Source organism: Ctenopharyngodon idella, chromosome 16, assembly GCF_019924925.1.
Source record: "Ctenopharyngodon idella isolate HZGC_01 chromosome 16, HZGC01, whole genome shotgun sequence".
Taxonomy (NCBI): Eukaryota; Metazoa; Chordata; class Actinopteri; order Cypriniformes; family Xenocyprididae; genus Ctenopharyngodon; species Ctenopharyngodon idella.
In genome coordinates, this window is record NC_067235.1 from 31901120 (window position 1) to 31922015 (window position 20896).

The 20896-nt window shown below is 36.3% G+C and overlaps 2 protein-coding genes across 9 annotated transcripts in view; one reads left to right on the forward strand and one right to left on the reverse strand.

The window, feature by feature from the left end:
• Positions 1-209: 209 nt before the first annotated feature.
• On the reverse strand, positions 210-4984 carry klf10 (Kruppel-like factor 10). 2 transcript variants are annotated; one of them, XM_051865682.1, is made up of 4 exons: positions 4558-4984; positions 3891-4082; positions 1488-2016; positions 210-1298 (listed from the first exon to the last, which is right to left on the reverse strand). In XM_051865682.1, the coding sequence occupies exons 1-4, from the start codon at positions 4576-4578 to the stop codon at positions 1021-1023; spliced, it is 1020 nt and encodes a 339-aa protein (XP_051721642.1). In that variant the 5' UTR covers positions 4579-4984; the 3' UTR covers positions 210-1020. The 2 variants fall into 2 exon arrangements, with proteins under 2 accessions (XP_051721642.1, XP_051721641.1); XM_051865681.1 differs by having other exon boundaries at positions 3891-4085; positions 4558-4979.
• Positions 4985-11146: 6162 nt separating this feature from the next.
• The window catches only part of ubr5 (ubiquitin protein ligase E3 component n-recognin 5), a 51131-nt gene continuing 41381 nt past the window's right edge, over positions 11147-20896 (forward strand). For 4 of the 7 annotated variants that reach the window (XM_051864589.1, XM_051864590.1, XM_051864593.1 and 1 more), the window contains exons 1-6: positions 11148-11384; positions 16885-16929; positions 17045-17126; positions 17473-17549; positions 19466-19585; positions 20419-20689. In XM_051864589.1, coding sequence (XP_051720549.1) covers positions 11323-11384; positions 16885-16929; positions 17045-17126; positions 17473-17549; positions 19466-19585; positions 20419-20689 — 657 coding nt within the window. In that variant the 5' untranslated portion in view covers positions 11148-11322. Of the gene's footprint in view, positions 11385-16884; positions 16930-17044; positions 17127-17472; positions 17550-19465; positions 19586-20418; positions 20690-20896 lie in introns of all 7 variants that reach the window. The other 3 variants (XM_051864591.1, XM_051864594.1, XM_051864596.1) reach the window with 2 other exon arrangements.

Genomic DNA, 20896 nt, shown 5'->3' on the forward strand with positions numbered 1-20896 from the left:
AACTAAAACCACTTATTAACTAAGCCTGGAAATCACTTATTAACTAACATTAATAAATTCTCTAGAAGTATGTTAACTAATGTAGTTAAATGTAACCTTACTGTAAAATGTTACTAAACAAAATATTCTTGTAATATAGTAAAATATAGATGAGTTGTGTCTCTTGCTGCTATATGTGACCCTGGACCACAAAACCGGTCATAAGGGTCTTTTTTTTTTTTTTTTTTTTTTTTTTTTAATTGAGATTTATACATCATCTGAAAGCTGAATAAATAAGCTTTCCATTGATGTATGGTTTGTTAGGACAATATTTGAAAATCTGGAATCTGAGGGTGCAAAAAAATCTAAATATTGAGAAAATCGCCTTTAAAGTTGTCCAAATGAAGTTCTTAGCAATGCATATCCACTTACAAAAATAAATTTTTTTAATATATATTTATGGTAGGAAATTTACAAAATATCTTCATGGAACATGATCTTTACTTAATATCCTAATGATTTTTGGCATAAAAGAAAAATCAATAATTTTGACCCATACAATGTATTGTTGGCTATTGCTACAAATATACCTGTGCGACTTATGACTGGTTTTGTGGTCCAGGGTCACACATTTCTAGTAATCAAAACTTTCAAATTTTGAAAACAGGCATGTGATTAAACTTTGCAAAAGTTAAGACAAATGTCTAGTGGTTTTTAAATGTTTTTAAAGAATATTAGAATGATTTCTGAAGGATCATGTGACACTGAAGACTGGAGTAATGATGCTAAAAATTCAGCTTTGATCACAGGAATAAATTGCATTTAAAAAAAAAGAAAAAAAAAGTTCTTTTAAATGGTAATATTTCATAATATTACTGATTTTTGAAAAAAAATAAATGCAGCCTTGGTGACCAGAAGAGACATTAAAAAAAAAAATCATAATTATTCCAACTTTTGAATGGTAGTGTGTGTGTGTGAGATATAAACAATTTAAAATATAGTACAGATGGATACATAAGGACGTATCCTTGTTTCAGTCTGTCAGCTCTCAGTCTTGGGAGCCAAAGGCTGCAGGTTGCGACTGAAAGTGGTGATGTTGTTCAGATGGCAAACCTCCTCCTGCCACACTGGTGTTCTCTTGGCTGTTAGATGGCGGCGTGCGTGTTTTGCCAAGTGGTCGCTACGCACAAATCGACTGTGGCAAACGGGGCAAGCAAAACGCTTCTCTCCCGTGTGTGTGCGGCGATGACGTGACAGTTCATCAGATCTGGCAAAGCGCTTTAAGCAGCCGTCCCAGCAGCACCTGAACGGCTTCTCACCTGGTTGGAGAAGAAGAAATATATGGTAAACCCAACTTTGAGTTTGTTACTTTATGTCCAATGTAAAATCTGCTTCCTGCAGAACCAGCTGAGAAGCACTGATCTAAATCATGAAAACTATATATATTTAATTAGACACTACTGTAAAGTGAATTTAAGCAGGTGCTGGAGAAACATCGTTCTCTCTACCTGTGTGTGTCCTCAGGTGTGCTTTCAGGTGGGAGCTTTTGAAGTATGTTTTCCCACAGTGCGGGTGAGTGCAGACATGGTTGCGAGTCCGCGATGGAGCGGCTTCAGACACAGGTCTGTTTGTGGATGAGTTGTGGACGGGAGCAGGAGCGATGGCCGTAAACTTCAAACCACATGAAGGTGTTTGTTTAGGGGGCAGAATTACCACGACTGAACCTTTGGCCATCACACCGGCCACAAAAACAACAGACGCTTGACAAACGTTTGTCGAACCAGCAAAGGATTGAGTGAGTGGAAGCGTCTGGAAAACTGATGGCATGCTTCCAGAAGAAGAATCGGACACCATTGCAGCAGGGGCTGATGGGGGATCAGATCTGAGAGGCTGAAGGTTTATTGCTGAGTCACTGGCGCTCTGACTCAGTGCATCTGATGTGTGGCGGATCACACTGATGGCTTGAGATCTGGTGACCCCTGACCCCTGGTGTTGGTCACAGTCGGGACTGTACGGTGGAGTTATGCACGACACTGCCTGAAATAAAACAAAGACCAATTCATGAATGTTTCTTGGTATTACTTTACTAATGAAATTGATTCAGGCAGATTACATTGCACTCTAAAAAAAATAAGAGTTCTTCATTGGCATTGAAGGTTTCATGAAGAACCTTTAACATTAATGGAACCTTTCTATTGCACAAAAAGGTTCTTTATGGAACCCAAAATGGTTCTCTCTGTAAAAACCCCCTTTTGGAACCTTTATTTTTAAGAATGTATATTGACAGGTTGCTTTTTCATTCAGTATGTAGTTTAAACTTATGAGTGAATCTCACAAAAACACTTTCAGGTCATATTGTACCATTCTTTTTATATTTTCCATTATTTGAGCCATTAAGCTCAACTTATTGTAATCTATTAGATGTTTTACTTTTTTTTACCTTTTTAATCTGTTGTTTAAACTGTGATTAAATTATAAATAGAAAGTGATCAAAGAACGCTTCCTTTGCAATCGCTGGAGCTGTCAATCAAACAGCGCAAGTTTATCAGTGACCGAGTTCTGGACTCGTGCCAAAACTCCCGTAATAATTAACAAATCTCTTATTTACATTGTGTTTGCACTGTTAGTCATGAAGAAAGCATTCGTTAGTGTGCAGAAATCCAGTTGCAATAATGAGATCACTGCTTTCATGCGCTCAACATCTGAATCACGCTGCTAGATGTGACAAAAGTATAAAGAACTGAGATTCTAATTTATTTGCATGACTTCACAAAGTAGAACTACTAAATGTAATACTTTATTACATTATTGTGCAATATTCTTAGATTCTTTCTATAATAATATAGTTTTATTTTTATCTTTTCTTAAGATCAAGGTAGTTTAAAAAAAAAAAAAAAAAAAAAAAAACGCAATACAAAAATATACATATAAATACATCACAGTTTAACTTTTTTGAGAATAGGCTCATTTTCCAACTCCCCTAGAGTTAAACAGTTGAGTTTTACCTTTTTGGAATCCATTCAGCTGATCTCCGGGTCTGGCGGTACCACTTTTAGCATAGCTTAGCATAGTTCATTGAATCTGATTAGACCGTTAGCATCTCGCACAAAAATGACCAAAGAGTTTCGATATTTTTCCTATTTAAAACTTGACTCTTCTGTAGTTACATCATGTACTAAATGAAAACGAAAAATGAAAAGTTGAGATTTTCTAGGTCAATATGGCTAGGAACTATACTCTCATTCCGGCGTAATAATCAAGGAACTTTGCTGCCGTACCATGGCTGCAGCAGGCGCAATGATATTACCCAGTGCCTGTGACCCCCTGCTTGCACGGGGAACGTGCCTTGCAACCATGGAGACATTTGTGAGAGACGCTGCGTAATATCTTGCGCTTGCTACAGCCATGGTACGACAGCAAAGTTCCTTGATTATTACGCCAGAATGAGAGTATAGTTCCTAGCCATATCGGCCTAGAAAATCACATCTTTTCATTTTCCGTCAGTCTTAGTACACAATGTAACTACGGAAGAGTCAAGTTTTAAATAGGAAAAATATCGAAACTCGTTGGTCATTTTTGAGTGAGATGCTAACGGTCTAATCGGATTTAATGAACTATGCTAAGCTGTGCTAAAAGTGGTACCGCCAGACCTTGAGATCGGCTGAATGGATTCCAAAACGGTAAAACTCAACTGTTTAGGCTCATTTTCCAACTCCCCTAGAGTTATTTTCAAAAAAAGTGGAGTGTTCCTTTAAATATCAGTACAGTAATGTGTTGGAGATTTGCATATTTTTGTATTGTAGTATTGAGAATTTGTCAGGGGTAAATATGCATTATTTTTATTAAAATACTATTTTTGTGTGATATTGGGCTGAAATTTGACCTGGATCTGTCGGTGAGATGTGTCTCACCTCTGTCTCATTCACAAAGGACGACTGGTGGAAATCAGCAGTGACTGAAAACACTGAATCCTCACAGGCATCAGAGGAAGGTGTCAAGGGGCGAAATTCCCTCTTCTGGACATTTCTGGCCTCCCAGTCAATGTTCATGGATATCAGGGCCTCCACAGCTTCTGAATATCTCGTGTCTGTACATGTCACACGCTGCTAGATGTGAAAGTATAAAGGAATAATGATACAGAAGAAAAGATAATAAATATATGATATATATTATGATATGGAAGAGATTATAATTTCTGCCTGAAATTGCCAATTTGCATAACTTCACAAAGTAAAAGTAGCAAATGTAATACTTTAGGCCTATTATATTATTTTAAAATATTCTTATATTCTTTATATAATAATATTTTTAATACTTTTTTAAAAATCAAAGTAGTTTTGCAAAAAAAAAAAAAAAATTTGAAATTCATAAATTTAATGTTTGATAATGGCTTTGACCAGTAGGCTTTTATTCTAAATTATCATTTAATACACATAAATAAATAAACAATTTAAATAAATACAATAGAAATCAAACAAAAGCATTAGCCTATATCTGCATCTTGGGCAAGTTTAAACAGATTAATATTGATTAATTGCAGAAAGAATTTAAATTCTTAAACAGAGATAGTTTACTTACAATTTCAGATAGAGATGACATACTGATGCTGTATTATATCTCTCGTTTATTATTGTGACTGAACACGTAAGTCTCATTATGATAAATACTGTCACTGTTTCTGAAGCTTGGATTCATTCACATATTTCAGAAAACCGAGCGGGGTCGTTGTGGGCGTGGTTTCATCTCCAGCCAATCGTCGACAAAGGTGTGCGGAGCGTTAGCCAATGAGGAGAGAGTGTCGGTGCGTGATCAGTGAGTGATCCGCGCAGTGTGTGCGGGTGATACACAGTCGGTCAGCAGCTCAGCTGTCCGTCCATGAGACTGTGATGTGCAGATATTCAAGACGATCCCTGCTGAACCTGATTCATATTTCTCTAATGTTTTATTCACGCTTAGGACAGCGAACCTTAAAAAAGCTTGATTTTCTTCATAACACTGTGTAATATCGTCCATTAATTCGTTATCATTAAACTAATGCTAAACCACTAGTGTAAAGAAACTAGTGTTTTTCCATTAACTTCTTGTCGTGTCATGGATTCCTTCCTGCAGTGATCTGACATTTAAAGATGGTTTTGAATTATTTGAATCCACCAAAGATGATATAATGGCCTTTTTTTTTTCAACAAAACGCACAATAAAACTGCATATAACAAATTAAGCATTTTAGGTTTTTCTTAAAGAAATTAATTTCCTTTTTTTTTTTTTGAATGTGAAGAATACTTAAAGATTAAAAAACGCACTTGCGTTCTTTAGCCAGTAAATGAAATAAAAGATTTTTTTACGTGCTTTATCATTCAATATGCAGTTTTGCAGTGGATGATTGTTAAACCCTTTGCATTTAGTCTCTCCATTCTTGATTATTTGGTTAGCCTAAATTTAGCAAGCTGTTAAATAACAGTTACCCAACAGGCCAAAGCGTAACTTAACCGACAATCTATCAGGGATGCTGGTTTATTCTCTCTGCTGAAGCACAAGCACAAACTATATTCCTGATAATATTTTCTAATACTGTTAAATGACACCGGCTTCCCTCTCCAGAATTAACGGGTCATCTGAGGCCTGAATTCCTGGACTGAACCTTGCTCTAGATTTGTATGAGTGCATGTGTAAATCTAGAGCATTCGGGCTGAGGCCAAATACACGTTTGCTCATGTACTTTACTCAACGACATACATGCTGATCTGTAGGGAATGTGTCACAGACAGAGTTATTTTGGTGACTTCTCAGTTGGTGATCATATTACTACACTTGTGACCACACAAACAAGCTAAGCAAAGCGTACAGATATTAATAAGCATTAAAGTCACCATTAAAGGGGACCTATAATGCCCCTTTCACAAGATATATAAGTCTCTGGTGTCCCCAGAATGTGTCTGTGAAGTTGCAGCTCAAAATACCCCACAGATCATTTATTATAGCTTGTCAAATTTGCCCCTATTTGGGTGTGAGCAAAAACACGCCGTTTTTGTGTGTGTCCCTTTAAATGCAAATGAGCTGCTGCTCCCGGCCCCCTTTCCAGAAGAAGGCGGAGCTTTAACAGCTCACGCTTCGGTTGCTCAACAACAACAAAGCTGGAGAATCTCACGCAGCCAAAATGAGGATTGTCAGTAACGGTGTTCAGCCTTACATTGTTCAAACCGGAGTCGACACTGATGGAGAGACTCAGGAAGAAGTTACAACTGGACGTTTTTGAATGGTTAGTGGATAAATTTATGTAGTTGCTGTGGAGTTGATTCAACTCACCGACTAGCATGTGCCGTCACTGCAAATCCAGTGTTGAATTGACCCTCGTTTGTGAAGCAGTCCGGCGTAAAATGACGGCATGACAACAACACTCTACTACAACAACTCTTCCTCTTCTCTAAAGCAGCCCAACATGACCTCACCCCCTTTGTTGTGTGTTCTTGGGGGCGGGGTTTATGTAAATTTTAGGGTTAGTGATGTCCCCAACCCTGGAAGAAGCTCGCCTCGTAATCTTTAATCCAAATTACTTCCCCTCCTTCTTGCAGCGAAATCTCTTCTCTTCTCTGATTACATGTTTATTGGTGTGAGGGCGGGGCAACCTGTCACTCACATGAGATTCACCAATAGCAAACCACAACCATCCAACCATCCAATCAATTTCCCATGGACAAAATGAAGCCCCGCCCTACATTTATTCTTGCTCCAGAAGCCATTAGGAAAGAAAAGAGAATCACAACTTCCATTTCATGCTGACTTTAAAACAAATAGTGACTATTAATGAAATAAATAAAAACATGGACATTAAATATTGATTTGATTTAAAACCATTTTATATGTATGAAAAAAGATGTGTGGATTGAAATGAGAAACAAGCAGAGAGATGATATGAAACTAGCACAGCTAAAATCTGTTTCCTTGGACAATGATCAATCATTCAAAAATATATGACCGCAGATGGCGCGACTGACCAATCAGGACAGGAGGAGCACATTTCATGTACTGAAGCTGCTCACTATTTTTAGCCCACTGAATTTTTCCTGTTTGCAGATTCTCATCCGAGCACAAAGTGCACTAAACTCAAGCACCCACATTATTCCCAGTATAGTATGTGACATGTTTACACAAAGTCACTCTTTAACTCGCTAAACAAAGTTTTGGTTAAAAATAACATCAAGCTGTACATGTCTACATTGATTGTCCTTGAGTGTTGATTTCATTGAAGATAAATTCACTCACATATTGAATGTCATTATCCTAAATGAAATAAGCTATCTTCATTTTACCAATAACCAACAATGAGTTAATGAACAAAATAAATAATTATACAAAATAAAATAATAGAATAAACAAAGAAAGACCTATAAATGTGAGACCTGAAAATTTTATGCTGTCGACCTGTTGAGCTTCTGATGTTCTTCACAGATGTCATTTGTTCTTCTCAACTGATTCACCATTTATGTGTCCAGATAATAAATGTACAATATGTTACAATTTTCCTTGATAAAATGTATTTATCAGTCAGTGCTTGTTTAATGAATGATGAACTTTAGAATTTATAGTTTGCACAGAAAACAGACCTTTTTAAAAGACACTTTGTATATATATGATTTTATTTATATAACTCATTTCATACACAATGGTAATTCAAAGTGCATCACATAAGTGTAATAAATGCATTTGTTATACAACTTACATTTGCATTTAAGAATGATGCCAAAGATTCATTTTTATTGGTCATAATTTCATTCAAAAGAAAGGAGAGATAAAATACGGACCATGTGAAGGGTGGGGGTAAGTTGTCCTGTAATCGAGGTGAAATAAAACTAAGTACTAATATACTAAGAAAGTGATTTAGAAGGAAAAAGCTGACACCTGCTGGACGTTACATGATTTACCCTGGCAAGCATTACATACAAAATATATTTTGGTGTTTTAAAGGGATAGTTCACCCCAAAATTAAAAGTTTGTCATCATTTACTCACCCTTAATTTGTTCCAAACCTGTATAAATTTCTTTGTTCTGCTGTACACAAAGGAAGATATTCAGAAGAATGTTTGTAACCAAGCAGATCTTGCCTCCCATTGACTTCCAGAGTAGGAAAAAAAATACTATGGTAAGTCAATGGGGGGCGAAATCTGCTTAGTTACAAACATTCTTCCAAATATCTTCCTTTGTGTTCAGCAGAACAAAGAAATTTATACAGGTTTGGAACAACTTGAGGGTGAGTAAATGATGACAGAATTTTCATTTTTTGGGTGAGCTATCCCTTTAAGATTAAATAAAATGATTCAAAGGTTTTTATTTACTAGCTATGCATTGACCTGCTCAATCTCACTTTGCAGAACATTTGTGTACATACAGTGGGCCAAAAGTCTAAGACACTAATGAAAATACACCTTGCTTTTTTACATTAAAAATATACTGCATTGCTCTTTATGGCTTATACCATTGTGTGATATTAATAGTAGAATAGCAGAAAGGATGTAACATCTACATTAAGAAGGTTCAACTGATCTTTAATGTATCACAATTTTCATTACCAGCTAAAATCTCTTTAGAGCCCATCTTATTATTTTAAGCATTATGGGATTTATCAGTATGCCAAAGGTACATTACCATTTTTAAACAGAATGTCAGTTTTATTTGACTTTTGAGTTAGATTTTGACACAGTAAATTCAACGTAAATATGATTTCTTTACTTTGCACACCTCTGAATTCATGCAAAGCACAGTTACAGGTGGAAAAGGTGTGTGTGTGTGTGTGTGTGCCTGTGTGTGTTTAAGTGAGGTGGACATGACAGCCTTATTCCTATACACCACAAAGCATGACTCAAACACACACACACACACACACACACACACACATTGGGTTTCCATGTTTTATGGGGACATACAGACATGATTTTTATAATGTATAAACTGTATATTATATCCCCTAACCCTAAACCTACCCATCTCAGAAAACTTTTTTACATTTTCAGAAAACATCAGTGTGATTTATAAGCTGTTTTCCTCACAGGGACCAAAAAATGTCCCCACAAGGACAAGGATTTTGGATGTTGCCATCTTTGTGGGGGACATGTCCCCATAACATAGGCAGGGTTTACCTGAATCACGCACACACACACACTCACACACAGATTTATAAGCTTTTTTAACTAGTGAGGACCAATAAAATGTCCTTAGTAGTCGGTTGTAATAATATTTCACTATATACAGGTGCTGGTCATATAATTAGAATATCGTGAAAAAGTTCATTTTTTTATTGTAAATTATTTTAAAAAATGAAACTTTCATATATTCTAGATTCCCTACATGTAAAGTAAAACATTTAAAAAGTTTTTTTTTTAAATTTGTTGATTAGAGCGTACAGCTCATGAAAGTCCAAAATCCAGTATCTCAAAATATTAGAATATTTACATTTGAGTTTCATTAAATGACCATCCCTACAGTATAAATTCCGAGTATCTTTTGTTCTTTGAAACCACACTAATGGGGAAGACTGCTGACTTGGCAATGGTCCAGGAGACAATCATTGACACCCTCCACAAAGAGAGTAAGTCACAGAAGGTCATTACTGAATGGGGTGGCTGTTTACAGAGTGATGTATCAAAGCATATTAAATGCAAAGTTGACTGAAAGGAAGAAATTGGGTAGGCAAAGGTGCACAAGCAACAGGGATGACCGCAAGCTTGAGAATACTGTCAAGTAAAGCAGATTCAAACACTTGGGAGAGCTTCACAATGAGTAGAATGAAGCCGGAGTCAGCACATCAAGAGTCACCACACTCAGACATCTTCAGGAAAAGGACTACCAAGCCACTTCTGAACCAGAGACAACGTCAAAAGCATCTTACCTGGGCTAAGGAGAAAAAGAACTGGACAGTGAACAGTGGTCGAAAGTCCTCTTTTCAGATAAAAGTAAATTTTGCATTTCATGTTGAAATCATGGTCCCAGAGTCTGAAGGAAGACTGGAGAGGCACAGAATCCAAGCTGCTTGAAGTCTAGTGTGAAGTTTCTTAAGTCAATAATGATTTGGGGGGGCTGTGACGTCTGCTGGTGTTGGTCCATTGTGTTTTATCAAGTGCAAAGTCAATGCAGCCATCTTCCAGGAGATTTTGGAGCACTTTATGCTTCCATCTGCTGACAAGCTTTATGGAGATGCTGATTTCCTTTTCCAGCAGGACTTTAGCACCTGCCCACAGTGCAAAAACCACTTCCAAGTGGTTTGCTGACCATGATATTACTGTGCTTTATTGGCCAGCCAATATGCCTGACCTGAATCTATGGGATATTTTCAAGAGAAAGATGAGAAACAGTCGATCCAACAATATACAGATGATCTGAAGGCTCAATAGTGCCTCAGCAGTGCCACAGGCTGATCACTTCCATGCCACACTTCACTGATGCAGTAATTTGTGCTAGGAGCAAGTCATTTGCTGTAATATGTCCTGCCAATCAAGTATTGAGTGCACAAAAGAACATACTTTAAAGAACTTGAACTTTTCTGTTTTGCAAATCCATTTTTTGATTGATCTTAGGAAATATTCTAATATTTTGAAATACTGGATTTTGGACTTTCATGAGCTGTACGCTCTAATCATCAAAATTTAAAAAAAAAAACTTTTGAAATGTTTTACTTTACATGTAGGCAATCTAGAATATATGAAAGTTTCATTTTTAAAAATAATTTATAATAAAAAAATGAACTTTTTTATGATATTCTAATTATATGACCAGCACCTGTAAGTGAGGACATAGCCAAACCTACACACACACACTTTTTAAGTCATAATTTCGACGTATAATGTGATAATTATGACTTTTACGTCATCATTTCGACATTTCATCTCGTAAATATGACTTAATACGTCAAAATTTCGACTTTTGGTGTCATAATTATGATTTACAAAATAATGATTTTGTTTCTCATGTGACGGAAACGCGCTCCCATAGTAGATAACACTGCAATAAACATGAATTTACTACAATGACTCAGATCACTAGACGCCAACACAATGACAACACATGGGAAATGAATCCATGACACCGCCCCTCTTCCCTGCCTTTATCCCTCCCAGCCAATCCGCTTCCCCAACACATGCTTTCTCTCAACCAATCAGCGTCGCCGTTACATGCGCATCCTCTCCAACAGACCCAAAGAAGCTTAAACAGAGTTAAGATGGCGGCATGTGGATGAGGAGGTTGTATACTTCAGCTCTTCGGTTGCTTTTGGCGAAGAAAACACATACTCAGACCTAACCCGTAAAGAAAAGAAAAAAAGCCCCCCCACAAAATTATTTATCCGGGACCGAGCCCATGACGTCCATTCACTTCGTGGTTCACCCGTTACCCGGGACCGAAGACCAGCTTAATGACAGGTATTTATAAGAAAGAAGCGGCTTAAAAATCAGTATTTACATCTGAATGAGGTTAAGGCTTTTTCAAAAAGTGTTGATAAAATATATAGAGTGTTTTAGGGCTGTTGTAAACGCTCAAGGTTGGACATTTGGGTCTAAAAATAACGAGGCCCGGGTGACTGGAGACACAATGCGGGTTGGGGGATGGGGAGGTGAAAAGAGAGGGAACTGCGATAAATTTATACTTTTACACAGCAAATAAAGACTTTTATTGCAAATGTACTGTTTATTTATTAAGTTTAACGTAAGTTTTTTATGATACGCCGAATGAATGTGAACCGAATTAGTGAATAAAATTCGCTCAGGTTAGCCGGTTAGCCTTTAGCACTCCGCGAGCTCATCGGTTTAATTAATTTATCCTCATAAATTTGGTGTAAATTATATCACAATCACCGCGATATTAGTTTTGACGTGTATCCTTCTGGTTTGTTTTATATCCAGGGTTGGATAGATGAACAGTTCGTTATGACAATTGGCCTATAAACGCGAGGACACGATGTTTTCGGCTGAAGATGGTCTAGATAAAGAACAGCAATGTTTTGAGTTTTGTGTTATGTTTTCATAGATCTTGAGCAGTGTTTATTTCTTTGTCATGACTCGTGACGTAAAAACCTCATTCCAAAAGCGTTTGTTATAACGTCACTGATATAAATATTTTACATTTGAAATGTTATAAATGCACTAAATTTAGTCAACTTGACTAGTCAGATTTATTCCATGCAGTTGGTCATGGAGGTGATTGTAAAGGCTGATGACAGCTGCAGGAGGGATCCATGTGTTCAGCTGATAGGCAGTAACACTGAAAGCATCTTTGGACAAAATGGGTGTTGGGATGATCTTTTCCTTTTTTTTTTCTGGTGTCTAATGATGTTTTAAAGCTGTGTGTTGGGGTTTCCCTAATCCTTGTTTCCCCAAGCATTCCACCTCAGTATACTAGCTCATCCAAAAATCCCTTAAAATGCTTATTTTGTTTTCGGTTTTGGAAATGTATAGCCTAATTGGTGTGAGAGCAGTCTTGTATCAGGCGTATCATCAAAGAAAGGGTAAAATAGATAAATGATTACGTGTTCTAATTATTCTAATAATTTTGCATTTTTACACTATATTAAAAACATGAAACTTCACACAGGTGTGTGCATTAATTTTATTTAATATAATAATTTTTATAGTAACATGACTATAATCTCTAAGACAGTAATTAATAGTATATTGACGGTATATTAATAGTAATATATTACTACTGTAATACAGCTGCACTGTAAAATAAATGTAAATGAATAAATATTTCTTAAGTATATTGTTTTTTTTTAAATAATAAAATGACAATACTTACGTCTTAATTTCCTAAATAGTTACACAATTATTTTCATCTTTGTTTTGGGCTGTGTATAATGTTTAATATTAAAATCCAATGCATTACTCGTTTGAGGGTGAGTGGCTTTTTTGAGTAATTGAGTGTACTAATTATATTTTTGGTTGCCTTTTTTTTATATATATAATATATATTAGTGTGTGTGTGTATATGTGTGTGTGTGTGTGTGTGTATATATATATATATACATATATACATATATATATATATATATATATATATATATATATATATATATATAATGTAGTGAGAGAGAGAGATAGATATAGAATCGTAAGCTTGCTTTTTTTTTTTTTGTTAGTGCGTGGAAATATGTCACATTTAGAATTTAAAACGTGAACACTGTTTCATGCTGACTTTGCTAGTCACTTAATGCAACAAATGGTAGTCTTTTCCAACATGCATTTCACCAAGACTAAGTGCAATTTTGAGCCATTTTATTAGTAAACTTAGCACTCTACTACATATTATCATCTTGCATTTCTCATCACTGTGTGTTAGACTGTGGTGTTCTTTACTATCTGTGATGCACAGACCGTATGTATACTTGCTCTAGTCATTAACGTTTCAGCTTGTATGCGGAGACTTTCATCCTTCATTCTTCATTGACATGTCCTGCAATAATGAGCCGTGACTTGAAGGCTTTTCTGCAGCACAGCACTGACAGGAAACGAGGGACCTTTCTGCACACGTGTCCTCTTCAAGCTAGATTCAGCATGATCTCTAGCTGCTGCGCAAGGATATTCTGTGTGCAGTATGTGTATTAGTCTGATGTTGGGCTTTTTAGTCTGTATCAGAAAGTACATGCATTGAAAATCTTGCAAGGCAGAGGCTGTGTATGCATATGTTTTGTTGCTTTGGCAATATCATATGTAAAACAATCATGGCAATAAAGAGCCTCATTTTATTCAGAGTATTTCCCTTACAGCATAATACGATGTACCATGCATTATGGTGTTGTGGAAAAAGATTGTTTTTGGCTTCTTTCTGAAATAGTTTTTTTTAAGATGAGATGATAAATGCATTTCAGGACTCTCTTGTTTTCATATTGAATTGAACTTTTAGTGGTCATTTACAAAGAGGGTGTGCTTAGTGGTTTGTATTGATTGTATTGAAATGAGATGATCTGAAGACCTTACCAATAAGTTTAGATGGTTGCATGTAATAATTTGACTATGCATTTGGAAAACAACTATATTAAGCTTTTTTCATCATTTTGAAACATGTGCTTGAGTTCAGTGGCTGTGTTCAGAAGTGTCTCCATCACTTATCATTGTTTAGATGATGCTGTAGGCATGTTGCTGTACCAATGTGCTGAGTATGCCAAGCAAGACATTGGCTCTGTTCCAAAACCTAGTGAGCTGCCTTGCTGTCTACTGCCTACTAAGGCAGCGTCCTGACTGAAATGAAACCTTATAAGGGATTTGGAACGTACTACATAGGTAGCATCCCTCCGCCATATATATATATATATATATATATATATATGGTACTCCACACACAAATGCCGCTTTTCCACTGTGTGGTTCAACTCAGCATGGCTCGGCTCACTTTACTTTTGGTTTGCTTTTCCACTGCAGTTTAGTACCGCTTCAAAGTGGGTGGGATTATAGATTGATCGTATAGTTGCTCCACCTCTACCGCCCTGGATCTGCTCCTCGGCTACCGAGTCTGCACCTCATCAACTGACCACGATACAGCCATTTTTTTTTTCCAAGCTGTGGGTGATGGTTGTTTAACGCAAGTCGTTTTAAAAAATAAAAAAAAGTTGCGTGAACCAATGATACTGCGGTGGCTGTTACTATTTAAATCTAGCGGGTTTGGTGTCTCATGTTTCAAATCCAGTGATGCTGGTAGTGACGATTCTCTCTGACCAATCAGTGATCTGCAGTGTTTACATGTCACATTTAGTATGATTTCGATTCAATATCGATTATTTTGGATGCAGTATATTAGATACAGTACATGGCAAATTTTCTATAGGAAAAAACTACACATGGGAGTCATTCGGTACTGCTTTACTATAATATTGAAGGTTAAAATTAACTTATTTATATACAAACAAATTACACTCAATTATGTTTTTTTTTTTTAATAATAAATTTTAGAATTACATAATCATATTTCTACTCCAATGGGTTTTTTTTGTTTTGTTTTTTTTTAAATATAAACATTTAAATTGTGGCTGTCATAATTGATTTATTCAAACATGCATTAAATATTGAAGAACATTATAATGAATATGTAAAGGTGCATAGCTATATTTATCAGAATGCTGCTTTCTAGAGTTCACTTTTCTAGCTGACTAATGAGTTTATGGTCACTGAATATGTCTTTCTGAGGTAAATGTGACGTTGCGTGACATTGTTTACAAGCTGTTTTATTGACGTTTTTCCGAGGTTGAAACACTGATTGCGCTATTACACGAGACATGATACGGATTTCGGAAAGCTCTACTGTATATTTTAACATACCTTCAGATGTTTAGTCATGTTTATTTTGCGCTGTAACTGGTATTAAAGCGGAGGAGAGGATGTTCACATGCACTCCTTACTGCCGCTTCTCTTTAACTGAAGCGTTAAAGCGATCTGTCACATTAAACGGCGCCAAAACGTTATTTATTTTTTGAATCTCATAATAAGATGGACGTCATTTGAAATCTGAGACTTTGCTTTATATCAAAAGTAACAAAGCACAAAGATTATTGCGATTTATTGGATGGGAGGCGCACTACATGTTCTGTTCATTCATCAACTGAGAACAGACTGGAGTAATCGATCGGTTCGTAAAAATGAGAATCGATTAAATCGAGAAATCATTATTGTTTACCCAGCCCTATTATTTAGTCAGCTCACTAGATTTTTGGTATGTAGCATTATAGTTTTACAGCTAGTTTATGACACACTTTTTGTCCAAGAAGAGCTTGAAGGGCTAAAGTTGGCCAGTATCTGAGAAAAATCTATTTTCCTCAGCCAATTTGGACCGGGCTGCAAATCTCCTCTTTCTTCATATGTCACTGTCTGCTGTGCGTCTGCATTTACTCATTATATGAAAGCTGCAGCACAACATGCGGCCGTCCAAGTGTGTCATCTGTCCACGGTGCACTTATACCAACGGTTTCCTTGCTGAAATTGTATGTATTTTGTTTTTATGTCTGATTGCTTGGAGTGGGCCTAAGCATCTCTTTCATACAGAGTCATTGGTTTTAAGGGCTATGATCTTGCGGCATGGAGGGATTAATGAAATTGTTTTTTGATAGAGAGATGATTTCCAGTGGAGCCTTTGTTCAGTTACTGTTTTCCCTTTTACTAATGTGACTCGAACCACTTATTGTCTTATTTTATTATTACCTAAGTTTTATGTTTGTTGTATCTTCATATACTTCAGATTGGGTTTGTTTCTTCTTTTTTTTAAGGCATGATTATTCATAGCGGATGTATTGGTTGCGTATTTTTGCACGAATATGCTCTTTTAAATCCTGTTGAGCTGTAAGGAAGCGTTTTAAGGAGTCATAAAACAATGTGTTTTGAATCGATAATGGATTTAGCAAATTTATTTGATTAATTTGCTGATAAATTCTAAAAACATTATATTGAGTGAAAACATTACAAATGTTTACATGTTTATTACAAATGAGACAAGTTATGACTTGGGAGTAATTTGTTTATGAACATAAACTAGGCCTCCCATTTTATTTGAACATCTAGTATGAATCAGTGAAATATTCAGTTTTTGAAATAGCTTTTCAAATGTATTATGCATATGTTTATTAAACTAGTGTTGAAACGAGACAGGGATCAGTGCAGAATACTGGTTTCCCTTTTTTGATATCATTTGCATTGTAAAGTGAAGGGTAAAATGACCTACAAAGCCACTTAATAATCTGTTCCTCAGTTTTCCTTCTGTCTCTTATGGTTTTATATTCAACCATAATAGTCATCCTCCGAAGGTTTTGGCCAGTTTCAGTTCAGACGTTTTGGCTGTTTCTCATTTGGGTGAAACATTATTATTTTAGGCATTTACTGTGACGTTGAGTTTGTTCATAATCCTAACAGACTGTCTTTAATCGCATGCCTTTGTTTCTTACAGGCTCCGTGAAGTGTCGGAAAAGCTCAACAAATACAACTGTAACAGGTATGTTTTGACAAGTATTTACATTAATCCCAGTGGTTTTAGAATTCTTTCCACATCAATGAAGTATTGAGTTTTGTAAAAACACTTGGCTAACATTTCTCTGTCCACACGGCAGTCATCCACACCTTATTCCATTGGAGCAGGCCAAACTTAAGCAGTGTGTGGTTGGACCAAATCATGCTGGATTTCTCCTTGAGGTAACATTTATTATGCTGGTATTATGCTATTTTATATCACCCATTGCTTTAGGCTTTTTCCTTATTTTGAAGGAACAATTTACTCTAAATATGAATATTATGCAACTTGCCCGTACTCATGTTGATCCAAACCAGTAGCATACTGGCTTTTGCTCCTTTTTTTTCCATTAAACTTAGGTTCACAGTGACCATGTTTGTCAAGCTCTGTTATATTGTCCTATATACTTTACTGCTTTTTTGCTTTGTTCCATTGAAGAAAAATTAGAAATGAGGGTGAATAAATAATGACTGTTTGTGTCTGATCAACACAGAGCAATGTGGAAAATAATATACTCTTTTGTTTCAGGATGGACGTATCTGCAGGATAAGCTTTGCCGTCCAGCCCGACCGCCTGGAGCTTGGCAAGCCCGATGGCAATGATGGGTGAGAAATGAATACCTGTTAGACACATGGAAAATGCATGTTTAAGCTGGCATGCAAAATAACTCTAGATTAGATCTGTTCCTTCCGGTTATGATTGCTCTGGATTTATTTTGACCTACTATTAAGTTTGTCTTAATTCTGTTTTCTATATGCTAACTTTTCAACCCACCTCATATGTTTAGATTAAAGGTTGTGTTGTGGGCTTTGGTGTGAATGTAGCATGAATTCACTTAAATGTAAACTATATATGATGCAGTTATTATCCCAGACATGTAGCCTTCTTACATGGAGAAAATGCTTTTGTATTATATTCTTATTGATGACAGGGAGTAGGGCTGGGCGATATGGCAAAAAAACACAAGTCTGGTTAAAAAAAGTTATATTTCAAGTGCACCACACATGAAATGATCAACATGGTGTAAATGTAAAACAAATGACTTATTTAAGTATCTTTGCAAAAAATATGCATGAAATATGAAGGCAAATGTTGTACAAACATATCTTAAACATATCCTATATATCCTATAAAATAAGAAAAATGCTAAATATTTCCAAAAAGTAATAGCAATAAATAACACCATTAATAGGCTATTATTAACAGCAAATGCTTTGTAAAAACAGAAAATAACAGCAGCTTTCAGCCTGTCACCATCATTCAAACATGAAATATCAAACATACAGTAGTAGTTCTTTGCAGTTTTTTGCATTTCATTTCACTATTTTTCCTGTTGTTTTTATGTTTCGACGTGTTTTACTTTTGCATTCGTGTCTCACATCTTTTGCACCGTCTCACCCATGAAATGGCATTCTAAAAATGCGGCGGTCAAGTTAAAAAAAGTTCAACTTGCGTTTAATAACTTTGCTTTTTTCCCCATTCCATTGTACGCATCTAATTTTTTCAACACAATAACGCATTTCTGAGTGAACAGCCGCTTAAGACTAGTAATGTGTGCTACGTTCATAGAGCGTCACATGAGAGCAGTTAATCAGGCATGCCATCATGAGGTCAGATCATTTTCTTGTCTTAATTGTTATCATTGCTGTTCTGTCAACATGTCTAATTGTAACTTTTGCTAACATTTGTATTCAAAATCACGTTTTCTCGATTTAAAAATAATAAAATCGAGGCAAAACATTAAATTCGGAACAATTGCCCAGCCCTAACAGGGAGTGAATTTTGTGAAGCGGTTCAGCTGGAAGCAACTCAGTAAATCTGAATCTACAGGCTTCAGGTGCTTCAGAACATTTTTATAGAGGTTTGGCCACCTTTTGTTGTCTGGTTTTATTAGCGACGTTGTTTTATTACTGAAATATAGAAAACCAAATACACATGTTTGTTACAATGCTAGCTTGTAAATGATTTATTATTTGCTGGTACAGACTTAAGAGCTCATGCCATGATTTTTTTTTTAATTTAAGAGATCTTCTATGAAAATATATTTTAACTCTTTGAACTTTACAACAAACATACAAAAAAAAAACCCCTAAACTAAACGGCAAAACAGCTTGTTACGAACATTGTGGCCGGTTTGTTTGTGGTGCTTTGCTTGAACTAAGCAGGTGGGCTAGTGTTTCTCTTCGTGTTGTTTTTGTGATTGAAGCTATGTCGCACCAGTGCAAATCCCCTTTTGTGAACTGCAAGCAATCCAGAGTGTTTGTATATGACCAAAATATTTAACGGGCATGATGGCACATGATTTAGGGGAAATCTTTAGCAGTTCCCTGCCAGCCTTTCCTACAGCTCTTGCCTGAGGAATGAGCTGCAGTCAGTTCTGATTCCCAAGGGTGTTGCCATGTTAGTCGCCCCACAATACAAAAGGGCTGATTGGCTCGTAGGCCTGGGGTCTCCAGGCTCTGTTATGGTCCCACATGTGGGACTATAGGTTTATAACTGATCTCCCATCTTTTGTTTCCAGTTCAAAGTTGAGCAGTGTCTCAGGGGCAGGAAGGAGCTCCAGGCCAGGCAGGACTAGTGATCCGCCCTGGTTCCTGTCTGGTTCTGACACACTGGGCAGACTGGCAGGCAACACCCTTGGGTAAGTTGTGGCAGGGCTATCAGAAATGCAGCCATCAGGTAAAGTTGGCAACCACACATGCAGTGGTGCCTTTGGTTATAAGAAATCTGTTTAAAGATGATTTTGCTGCGTTTTGTTTGCATGCAGTAAAAATCCCTCCTGAAAATATTCACACTACAAGCCCATTTCCTGAAATATTTGTTTGTGTGTGTGATGCTCTAAATTACTAAGGAAAAATTAAACTGTGTGCTAGTAGAGCTGGACAATATAGCTCAAATTATAACCTGATATTTTTAACCATATTTTTAACTTAAATATATTTTATAATTTACATACACGTGTGTTTGTAATGAAGTGCAAAACGGAGCAAACGTTTGCTTTTTTTTTAGTAGTCATTGTTACAAAGTAGATTGAAAATGTTTAATGTAAAATTTGCAAGTGAACAAGTAAAAATATTTAATCATTTTTATTTATGAACTAACATCAAATACATAGTTATAAACAACTATTTTTTTTATATTATATAATTTTTATTATTCTTATTAATGTTATATCATATAATGTAACAGCAACATGATTTACTAAAATATTTAAATATGAATGAAAAATTAACGTTTGAGTCCCAATGCAAATGAAGATTAAACTTGACCACTGTAACTTTTTTTTTTTTTTTTTTTTTTTTTTTACATTGATGTTTTAATCAGAGACACTAAAAACATCAGTCCTAATGCTCTCATATTCATGAGACAAGGAATGTAAAACTAGTCCTTAAACATGGTCTGTCGGAGTTCAGTATCACACACACAGAATCTTGTTGGCTGTATTCTGATCCTGATTGTTGGTGTCCCTGACAGGAGCCGCTGGAGTTCAGGAGTAAATGGCGGTGGCAGTGGAGGCGGGGGCAGTAGCGGTGGAGGCTCAGGAGGCGGCAGTGGGAGCGGAGGGGGCGCTGGAGGAGGTGCTGGAGGAGGAGGATCTTCAGGCCGCTCCTCCACAGCAGCCCGAGATTCACGCAGACAGACCCGCGTGATCCGCACTGGCAGAGATAGAGGCTCCGGCTTGCTGGGCAGTCAGCCACAGCCTGTAATTCCAGCCTCTGTCATCCCAGAGGAGCTCATCTCTCAGGTAAAATCTTGCTTCAGGGGGCCTGTTCCACATTCCTGACTTTTACTGTTTAAGCTGGATGTGCTTACCATGAGCCTGTTTAGTAACTTAAATGTAATGTTTGCATAAATTACAATATTTTTTTTTTTTTTTTTTTTTTTTTTTTAAACTCAACAGCCATTCATTTTCAATTGAGAAACTTTAGACATGGTTTAAAAAGCAGAAAAA

Bases quoted from the DNA above. Each gene is read 5' to 3' on its own strand.
- klf10 (XM_051865681.1), bottom strand. From the start codon at position 4,578: ATGTCATCTCTATCTGAAATT. The intron at 4,086-4,557 runs GTAAGTAAACTA...TTTCACATCTAG, and splicing joins TGTCATCTCTATCTGAAATT to CAGCGTGTGACATGTACAGA. The intron at 2,017-3,890 runs GTGAGACACATC...GTTTTATTTCAG, and splicing joins CCTTTGTGAATGAGACAGAG to GCAGTGTCGTGCATAACTCC.